The sequence below is a fragment of the Danio rerio genome, chromosome 1 (assembly GCF_052040795.2).
Source record: "Danio rerio strain M-AB ecotype USA chromosome 1, GRCz13ab, whole genome shotgun sequence".
NCBI classification, from domain to species: Eukaryota; Metazoa; Chordata; class Actinopteri; order Cypriniformes; family Danionidae; genus Danio; species Danio rerio.
In genome coordinates, this window is record NC_141021.1 from 2,863,439 (window position 1) to 2,875,000 (window position 11,562).

The following is an 11,562-nucleotide window of genomic DNA, read 5'->3' on the forward strand; positions in this document are numbered from 1 at the left end:
GTGAATGAGTGTTTAAGGGTGTTTCCCAGTGATGGGTTGTAGCTGGAGGTTCATCTGCTGCGTAAAACATATGATGGATAAGTTGGCGGTTCATTCCACTGTGGCGACCTCTGATTAATAAAGGGACTAAGCTGAAAAGCAAATGAATGAATGTGCTTTTTGATATATTGACTTATTTTTACTACTGCATTGAATTGCATTACTGTCGAGTTGTAAAATGAAGTGCTGCACATACAGTTCTCTAAGATAGTCAATTGCCTGATGTAAACACAGGAGACCCTCTTGTGCTGGTCCACCTGTTCAGACGCGTCTCTCTGGAATTCTGTGGGAATCAGATGAAAGTGTCTGGATCTGAGGAGCCATCAGGGCTGGAATCTGCTCTGTAGTTTTACTCCCATCATTAGTCGAGTGTGGAGGCTTGTTTACGCTACACAATTAAACATTTCAACTCGTTGCTGCCTTTTCTTTTTTATTGGAGGGTTGTAGACGTTTTCAGAATGGAGAAATCACAGCTCCGATTTTACATCTTGATATTTGGATTAATTTGCTTTTATTTTTGAGTTTGCATCCCAAAATCCTGACCCGTTTTTGTTCATAAATTGCACTTGTAATTAATATAATTAATAAATCCTCTTATTTTTTATGCTTTCAGTCATTGTTGGGATTCATAAATGTAATTATATATTGAGGAAAAAGGTTGTGTTTGAACGTGCTTCAGATGGTACTGTATTTCCTGATTGTTGAAGAACACAAGCTTATAATCCAGAGCTCCATCTCATTCTTTAGGTTCAAATCCCTGGATTTAGTGCCGCTAAAGCCTTCCTAATGATTTTCTAAATCCATAAACGCTGCGTTTTACAGCGCTGAGAGAGATGGAGGGTCTTTTGTTTGATTTTAAGCTGTGAAAACAGTATTAAGGACATTGTTGAGTTTTGAAGGGTTTGATGGAGACACGTTCTCACGTCCATCTGGATATCTGGCTGCATATTAGTTTTTTATTGTGTATAATTGTTTACATTGCATTTTATTGCATTGTTTATTTGTATTGCACTATTTGTTAATTACATTTTATAACATTTTGTTTATTTGACTTATTTAAAAATGTTTTTATTTATTTTGTTTTATTTTATTTAGATTTTTTTTTAGTATTTTTAATTTTATTGCAAATTTTTATAAAATTTTATTTTGTATTTTATTTTTCATATTATTTCAAATTTTTATTTTATTTCAATTTTTTATTATATTTATTTTTTTATTTAGTATTTAATTTAGTATATTTAATTTAATTTTGTATTTTATTTTGTATTTTATTTCAATTTGTATATATTTTATTTTATTGTATTTTATTTTATTATTTAATTTTATTTTGTATTTTATTTTTTTATTTTTTATTTTGTATTTTATTTTGTATTTTTAAATTTTATTTAATAAACCAAAAAATACTTATTAATTTAAGTTAATTTTAATTTATTTATTTTTTGTATTTTGTATTTTATTTAAAATTTTATTTTATTTCTAGGTTTATTTTATTTTATTTACGATCTTATCTATTTTTTTTCTTAAATAAATAAGTCAAATAAGTTTACATCTTGAAAATTGTACTGTTTTATTTGACTAGATTTCGTTTTTTTTTTCCTCTTTTTTTTTTTTTTGACTGTGTGTGATGGTAAAGGGTGATTATGAATGCCCACATCCATCTGGATATCTGCTGCATTTAATTTTTTTTTTAGTGCATAATATTTACAAAATTGCATTATTGCATGTTATTGCACTGCATTTTGTATTTGTATGTTGTGTTTATTAGATTTTATAACATTAGGTTTTTATCTAATCTATTTTTTTTATCTATTAATTTTATTACTTTTACATGTTTCCTTTTTATTTTATTGCATTAAACATTTTGTTGATTTTTCATTACACTTATACTTCTTTTAAAGAATTTAGTTTTATTTAATTCATTCTATTATTTATTTTTTTGCATTTATTGCATTGCATTCTGTTGCATAGCCTTTTTAAATTTAATTTTGAATTGCATTTTCTTTAATATATTACATCATACTTTTTAAATATTTTTGTGCATTTTTTATGTTTCAAATTATTGCACTTTTAATATTGGATTTTATTCATTTTTTTTATTTAATTATATTTTATTTTATGACATTATGGACTAACTATTAATTAGTGCATCCATCATATTTCAGGAATGTATAAATGCAAGAAGCTCTGAAACATTTTATGAGAAAGTTTAAAGGGAAGTTTACCCAAAAATGAAAATTCTGTCATAATTTACTCACCAGTTACTATTTATGAACCATTATTAGATGCTTTCTTCTGCTAAACGTAAAAGAAGATATTTAGAAAAATACTGGAAACCTGTAGAGGCATGCAGTGGCGCAGTAGGTAGTGCTGTCACCTCACAGCAAGAAGGTCACTGGTTCAAGCCTCAGCTGGGTAATTTGGCATTTCTGTGTGGAGTTTGCATGTTCTCCCTGCGTTTGCGTGGGTTTCCTCCAAGTGCTCCGGTTTCCCCCATAGTCCAAACACAGTACAGAGGAACTCTACAGAGGAATTGAGTAATCTAAATTGTCCTTAGTATTTGAGTGTGTATGGGTGTTTCCCAGCTGGCAGGGCATTTGCTGCGTGAAACGTGTGCTGGATAAGTTGGTGGTTCATTCCGCTGTGGCGACCCCGGATTAATTAAGAGACTTAGCCGAAAAGAAAATGAATGAATGAATGGAAACCTGTGACCATTGACTTCCAGAGTATTTGTTTTTCCTCCTACGCAAGTCAAATTTTTTATTTTTGCGTGAACTATCCCTTTACTATAATAAGGTCTGTTATATGTCCACATTTTGGTTTCTCAGAGACAAAAGGCAGTCATTCTCTCCATTTAATTGTTTGCCTTTTATTTTTAATGCTATGCAGTTACTATTGTGTTTCCAAACATGTCTTGTTTGTTTAATGCATTTCACTCCTTCACCAGTGGTTGTCCGAGGTCTGCTCATAATAACTAACAGTGTTTGTGGGGATAATTCTCAGCCATGCAGAACATGAGCATGTGTGTGTGAGAGTGAGTTTACTGCAGAAATACACATTTCAGGAATCATAAATCATCCATGGCATTTTCCAGAGCAGCACAAGCTTGAAATTCCAGCTGTTTCTGGTGCAGCCTCACACTACAGCGTCATAACTACATGCACCGCGACACCAAAACACACGATAAAAGGATATAAAGAATTACCATCTTCAATGGCAACCCACAGCATGTCTAGTTTTTCTAAATTATTGCAAAACAACAGCATAAGTGAAGTTTATTCTTAAACTAATTTCGAGAGGATCACGTGCTTATGATTTATCACGGCCAGTCTCGTATTTGCTAATCACTAATCTTCCAATCATATGAGCCCTAAGGCACCATAAATAGCCTCAGTTTTCAGTTCACTTTATCTTCGTTTGGAAGAAACCCCCCTCCTCCCCTATTCTCCTCCTTTACCTGTGATTGGGCGGCACGGCGGTCCAGTGGTTAGCACTGCGAACCACACAGCAAGAATACTGCCAGTCCTAGTCCTTTAGGACCGGTGGGTGTTTCTGTGGGGAGTTTGTATGTCCTTCCCGTGTCCGCGTGGGTTTTCCCCGGGTTCTCCGGTTTCCTCCCACCATCCAAAGACATTCAACATACATAACAATCAAGCTTGTCTAATTCCTTACGTTCCCTTAGCTACAGCAGCAGGGGAGTTCTGAGATCCACCGAGCTCGGGCTCCCTTCTTGCTCTGCCAACGGGAGGAAGCCCCGGGCTCGATGAGCCCTTGAGCTCGGGGCTCTCTCCCAGGACAGCATGCCAAATAAGCTTTGTAAATCATCAGCTAAGTGTGAACTCTTGAAACTACAATGACAATGATCACCTCAGGTTAGAGCTGCACAATTAATCGTTAAAAGATCACGATCTCGATTCCACCCCCAAGACGATCTTAATCCAGCATTTCTACAATTCTGTCAATCATACTTTAAAATTCAGTAGAGAAGAAAAGACGGCTGCACGAGTCTTTTTATTGTTTCACATGCATTGCTCAGCGACATGGACACCTCCAAATGATGTTGAACGAGTCACATACTGTATTTATAAGGTGTAATTCACCTAAAAATGTAAGTTTTGTTCTAATATAATGATGTTTTCGCGATCGGGAAATCACATGTGACGTGAGCTGCTGACCGTGAGCTGTTATCACAGAGAAGGCGCGCGCTCTACTTAATGATAGACGCGCGCACGTCTACTTTAGTGAACAAAACCTGCATATGTTGCAAGTAACAGGTAACACAGTTGCAAACTAGATTCTTAAAGTTTGAGGACAAACTTTGAGGCTGGCTTGTGAAAGCCTGATGGTAATAGTTTATTTAGTTTAAACAGTTTTTAAAAGTATGAAAAGATAATAGATAATAGATAGATAGATAGATAGATAGATAGATAGATAGATAGATAGATAGATAGATAGATAGATAGATAGATAGATAGATAGATAGATAGATAGATAGATAGATAGATAGATAGATAGATAGATAGATAGATAGATAGACTGATGATGTATCAAAGCTTCTTGCCAGTATGAACAGTTAAAAGCAACACATGCCTCTATCACACTGCAGCATGACGATATCAATCAATCTGAACCTCTATAATGGTAGTCTATGGGACCGTTGCTAGGGTGCCGTATTTGGTTGTTAGGGGTGTGGCTAGAAAGTTAATAGCTCATCAGTTATTGGTAGTTTGGTAGTCAGGTAGTCTGAGTTAAATGAGCCCAGTTATAAGTCTGTAGGACAGTCTGATGCAGAGTTATGTGGTCACAAAGTTTGATCCAATGTTAAGTCAATGGAATTTTTCTGACCGTCCCGGGACGTTTTTCAGAAAACCGAAAGTCGGATCAGTCGGAAAAGATATAGCAACCCGAGTCAGACCAGTTTGGAGGTCTGGTGTGAGTTTGGTGGTCATAGCTTGAAAGCTCTAGATGGAGATAGAGTTTAATTTTTAATCTCAGAAGAAAAATAGGATAACAATAGTCTGGCTTGCTACACAAGCCAGCCTAATAACATTCAGTTTGTGGCACAGAGGGACAGAGGCGGCACTTAGCAGTCAAAATGAAACCGAAAGTGTGCACTTCATTTAAATGATCATATCGCATTATGATTACGACAAGCATTTGATATGTTTTTTCTTTCATAGCGAACCAAAATATATTGTTGAATATAATCTGATAATGGCAAATGTCTGATTTTACCAGTGAATAAAATTGTCTAATATGACAGATTGCAAGCATATATCTCAAACATAATAATTCAACATCAGAATAATTATTATTATTAGAATAGAATTATTTATAGAAAGCAGTAGACCTAAACATAATATTATTCTCGATGTTGTGCCATATGTTTGTTTTTACCATACCTTTATTTTACATCTACAGAATCGTGAGAAAATCGTGATCTTTATTTTAAGCAAAAAAATCGTGATTCTCATTTTAGCCAGAATCGTGCAGCTCTACCTCAGGTACTGATTATGGGCTTTATTCAGTATGAAATGCTCCCAATGTGATTTTACCACCACTTCAGGTGTCATTTATTGCCATACTGAAAGCAGCAGCAGATCGTTCACCTCAGATCATGATAATAAAATAGCTAGCAAGTGGCTTGAAAACGAAAGTGAGTGCAAACCGCAACATCAGTCACTCAGTAGCCTATTAATAATGTTAAATTGGTTTAATATGCACTTAGATTATAACCCTTACCATTTCGTCAGGAGAGCATTGGTTGGTATTTAAATGTTTCTGTCTTGTCACGTTTGGTGCAGACGGACAAATTGCTGGAATCTTGTCAGGTTGTGTTACAGGACAGAGCTCAGTGTTTAGCGTTTGACGTGTTTGTCCTCTTTTTCCTGTGTCGTCAGGTGGGTTTGCTGCAGTATGGTGGAGCCAGAGGAGCGGCCCTCGGTGGCGGGGCAGAGACTCGGGGCACCTGAGAGTCTGGGCATCAGCACACTGGAGCCTGGGCAGCGGCCCCCCACTATGCCCCCCGGGAGACAGATCTCCATCCGTGTCCAGATGCTGGACGACACTCAGGAAGTCTTTGAGGTCTCGGTAAGGCAGCGCTGGATTTCTACTGTTGCTTTGGTGAAATTGTTGATTGATTGATTTATTTTATTATTCATTGTGTATATATATATATATATTGTATTGAAGATTAGATTTTTTTATTGTATTGCACTTGATTTTGTTTTATTGCATTTATTTTTATTATAATGCAGTGCTCTGTGTTGGGTTGTGTTGTATTTTATTGAATTTTAAAAATTTGATTATATTTAGTTTTATTTTAAAGCACTCCATTTGTTCAATTGATTTAATTTTATTACATTGCACTGTGTTTATGTAATTTAATTGCTCTGCATTTATTTGCGTTTTTACATTTTTTTTTTACCTCATTTGATTGTAGTTACTTTTAATTTATTACTTTTATTTTATTTTACTTAATTTTATTGCATTGCATTGCGTTTTTTATTCTATTGCACTGAAATTTATCACAGTTTTTTCTCCATTATCAGTCAATTATGTATTGCAGTGCATTTTTAAATTTTATTTCACTGCATTTTATTTGTTTTACTTTATTGTGTTACACTTTCTTGGCTTGTGTTGCAGTTTATTTTGCATTGCACTTCGATGTTTAATTTATTTTATTATATTGCATTGCACTATCATTTTTAATTTATTGCACTGCATTTTTTACCTTACTTCATTGCATTGTATTGCAGATAGTTTATTTAACCATGGTGGGTTTTTTTTAATTTTATTTCATTTCATTCTATTTCAGTTTGTTTTACTTTACTTTATTGCATTGCACTTCATTTTTATTTTATTTTATTTCATTGCATTTTTTATTCTATTGCACTTAATTTTATCACAGTTAGTTTTATTGCATTGCATTTTAAAATTTCACTGCATTTTGTTACAGTTTTTTACTTTATTGCATTGCAATATGTTGGGCTGTGTTGCATTTTATTACATTTTTAATTATTATTTCAATAAATTATTCCATTGCATTTTGCAATATTTCATCACACTTTATTGTTTAATTGATTTAATTTATTGCACTGCACTATTTTATATTATTACACTGCTTTTTATTGCATTTAAATGTATTTATTGCATTGCATTTTATTTCACCTCATTTTTTTGCAGTCTTTTATAATTAATGTTTTTATTTTATTTTATTGTATTTATTTTATTGCATCACATTTAGTCTTATTGCACTGCACTTCATTGTTTAATTTATTTAGATTTACTGCAGTGGAAGAAATTGAATGAATGGTTTAATATGCATTAATCAGATTATAACCCTCACCATCTCGTCAGGAGTGCAGCGGCTGCTATTTTAATGAATGGCTGGTATTGAAATGTTTCTGTTGTCTCATCGTTGGTGCAGACAGACAAATTTGTCGCTGGAACCTTGTCAGGTTGCGTGTTACAGGACAGAGCTCAGTGTTTAGGGTTGTGTATGTCCATGTTTGACGTGTTTGTCCTCTTTTTCTTGTGTTGCATTGCATTTGCTTTATTGCATTGCAATTCAATTGTTATTATATTTATTATATTATTTTATATTATATAATGTGTATATATATATATATATATATATATATATATATATATATATATATATATATATATATATATATATATATGTATATATACATACATTTTTTTTTACATATTATATATATATATATATATAATATTATTTATTATATTATTTTTGTTTGATTGCATTGCATTTTTAATTTTAATTCACAGCATTTTATTGCGATTTGTTTGACTTTTTTGTTATGTTTTATTGATTACATTTTTTATTCTGTTGTATTTAGTGCCGCATTGATAAACTAATTTTATTTTATTTCATTTAAATTCATAACACTGCATTTTTTTATTTGTATTTTATTAAGTTTTATCACATTGAATTTTAGTGATTCTAAAAATAATCCTCTTTGTTTCAAGATGGAAAGCTGTGGAAAATATAACAAGCTCATGAGATAACTGCACAGCGCGCTGCTGTTTGAATTGCTTATCATTGTCTACTGCATACTAATTTATATAATGTTTTTAAATACAGCATACAGCTAATTTTCCATTTCCAGCACAACCCAGGTTTAATCGTCTGGAAAACCCCTGTGGAAAAACCCAGGATCTAGTTCATACTGAAGCCTCTGCTGCTTTCTCCCTCAGTCTCTTTGTGTTCACTGACCTCCCGTTTGTTCACTTAAGCTCCTCTGGGAATGGTAATGATGTAAAAAAAGCTCCGTCTTGTTCACTAATGAGAAAATACCCTCATTGATCGTCACCAAGGGAGCTGTAAGCTTCTCAGGCATGTTAGGTACGTGAAAAAGAAATCCCTTCAGCTTTTTAAAGTACTGGACAGGCATCTATATAGAATCCTGCAGCCATTTATAACCCACAACAGTGGATATATAGGTTGCTGATGGCTCTTTTGTTCGGTTTGTGACGTATTTGTGGGCGTTTGCAGACACACCCTGCTCTCCGGTCGTGCCCTGGGGGCCTGCTGACAGTCGGGCTCCACCTGATGCTGTTTTAATAGTGAGATAAAGCCCACAGAAGCGTGTCTGTGTTGTGAAAGGCCTGGAGGTGGCCAGTAAACACTGTCAGTCTGGGTTAAATTGATTTTCAGTTTCCCGAGGCGATGCACGATCATTCTGTCCATCCAGACGGACTCGCATCAACTGCAGTTTCATTTATTTTCAGCCGCAGGTTTTGGACAGTCGTGTTGTTTTCCTGTGGTTTGCTTTAGTGCTTCTGGAGCTCAGCGTTTGACTTGTTGATGGCTTCATTTGTCTTTGTTGAATGCAGGTTATAACTCATTTAAGGCTTGGTTGTATTATATTTGGAAACTGTCATTTGTGATAGGCTTGTATATCGGTTGTTTTGAGATCTGCATTAGTGAATATCTGCTTTCACTTGCTTATGTAAGATGAAAAATGTACCAAAATGTGTATTAATAGATGTTTGTAAATTGTCTAAGGGCAACACGGTGGCTCAGTGGTTAGCACTGTCGCTTCACAGCAAGAAGGTTGCAGATTTGAGTCCCAGTTGGCATTTCTGTGTGGAGTTTGCATGTTCTCCCAGTGTTGCGCTGTGGCGATAAAGGGACTAAGCCAAAGGAAAATGAATGAATGAATCAATGAATGAAAAGTGTCTGCTCCAAAATAATTGTGATTACATGGTCATTTAGCAGATGCTTTTGTCTAAAATGATTTACTATGGAGTTGGTTAAAGGGGATGTCTAGGAAATATCAAGCTTAGTTTTTAAATGTTAAAAAATTATTATCATTACATTGTGTAACGCCGGGGAGTAACACCACAACAGAAGGTAGGATCCAAAATGCAGGTTTATTCACAGTCAGGCAAGCAGTGGTCAATACGGGAGCAAACAGGTATGTGAGGACAATCCAGAATCGTAGTCAGTATAACAATCAAGAGGTCGAAAGGCAGGCGGCAGACAAGGATAACTAAATAAACAAGGCTAGGTTCAAAACAGGAAAACAAGACAAGGAAAACACGTTGTAATGCTACTTTACAGTGAACAAGACTCGGCAATGTGAATGAGTGTGTGTCCTGCTTAAATACTGTGTGTAATCAGTCTCTGTAACAGGTTTCAGCTGGTGATGTAATCAGGAAGATGAGTGACCAGGCGTGCGTGATTGGAAGAAGTGCATGTATGGAAATGTAGTCCTGGGGAATGCGGAAGTGAAGTTCATAATGAAAGTGGAAACCAGCGATCTCCAGTGAATGATCGCTGGTTATCGTAACACATAGCTATAAATAATTAGTAGTTTTTTTTTAAAATAATTGTTTAAATTAAATTATATTACTTTTTATTATTTGTGTATATATATTTTTTTCGATAATTAAAATTCAAATAATTTAATAATATTTTATTATAATTGAATATGTTTTTATAATTATTATTTTTGTGTATAAACTTTGGTTTAGAAAAGATGCAACAATAAAGACAAAAATAACAATAATAATGATAACAACAACAATAATGACAATAAATAATAATAATAATAATAATAATAATAAATACTGCTATTATATTCTTCTTCTTATTATTATTGTCATTATTATTATTATCATTATTTTATTATTGTCATTGTTATTATTGTTGTTGTTATTGCAGTTTTATTATTATTATAGCATCATCATCATCATCTTTTCTTCTTCTTAATATTATTATTATTTATTTTATTTTTTAATTATCATCTGCATCATCATCATATTATTTTTATTATTATTATTATTATTATTAACAGCATTATCATCATTATCATTATTTTTATTATTATTTATTCATTTATTTTTTAATTATCATTGGCATCATCATCATTATAATATTATTATTATTTTTATTGTTATTATTATCTGCACCATCATCATCATCATCATTATTATTTATTTATTTATTTATTTATTAATTATCATCGGCATCATCATCATTCTTCTTATTTATTTATTTATTTTTTAATTATCATTGGCACCATCATCATCATAATATTATATATTTTTTTATTCTTATTATTATCGTCATTATTATTATTATTATTATTATTATTATTATTATTATTATTATCATTGTACTTTTTTGTTTGTTTATTTTCTTTAAAACTATGATTTTTAAAAACAGTTTAATGTTTATAACAAACTATAATAACCCCATTTGGACTTTTCTGAGTGATTGGAATTTTTGTAATTTATGGTTAACATTTTATTATCTCCCATTCTAATTCCTGGAGACCTGGGATGGGCTAACACCCTAGCAACCAATCAAAACACCCTATAGCAACCACAAAGACATACTTACAACTACTAGGAAATACAATTATATAATTGACATCCATTTTCCTTCGGCTTAGCCCCTTTATTTTATGGATGCCCTTCCAGCTGCAACCCAGTACTGGGAAACACCCATACACTCTCACCCATACATTTAAACCCACAATCAGTTTAGTTCATCAATTCCCCTTTAGCGCATGTATTTGGACTGTGGGGGAAACCAGAGCACCCGGAGAAAACCCACGCCAACAAAGAGAGAACATGCAAACTCCACACAGAAATGCCAACTGATCCAGCCGGGGCTTGAACCAGCGACCTTCTTGCTGTGAGTCAAGAGTGCTAACCACTGAGCTTGACATTCATATATTATATTAGAAATGATTTAGAATTGGATTTTCATCATCAATGTTGAACAGTTATTCTTGTGGAAAACTGATACATTGTATTTTTCCGGGTCCTTTGATGAATAGAATGTTCAAAAGAATGCGGCTTCTGTTAGAATGCGGATCTTTTGTAAGATTCTAAATGTCTTCTTTTGATCAGTTATGTGTGTGTGTGTGTGTGGAAAAACGCAGTAGTTTGTTTGAGTGGGTTTGCAGACTGTAATGTTGTCATCGGCACATTGCTCTGCTCCAGTGTTCAGGATTTCCTGTTTGATTGGATCTCAATAAGGAAATC

The 11,562-nt window shown here is 33.3% G+C and overlaps 1 protein-coding gene across 10 annotated transcripts in view; it reads left to right on the top strand.

Annotated features, from left to right (window-relative positions):
• The window catches only part of farp1 (FERM, RhoGEF (ARHGEF) and pleckstrin domain protein 1 (chondrocyte-derived)), a 145,136-nt gene that overhangs the window by 13,519 nt on the left and 120,055 nt on the right, over positions 1-11,562 (top strand). For all 10 annotated transcript variants that reach the window (XR_015476065.1, XR_015476066.1, XM_087236603.1 and 7 more), the window contains exon 2: positions 5,937-6,126. Coding sequence is in view for 8 of the 10 variants with exons in the window: in XM_087236603.1 (XP_087092729.1) it covers positions 5,953-6,126 (174 nt within the window). In the remaining 2 variants the exon portion in view is untranslated. The remainder of the gene's footprint in view (positions 1-5,936; positions 6,127-11,562) is intronic.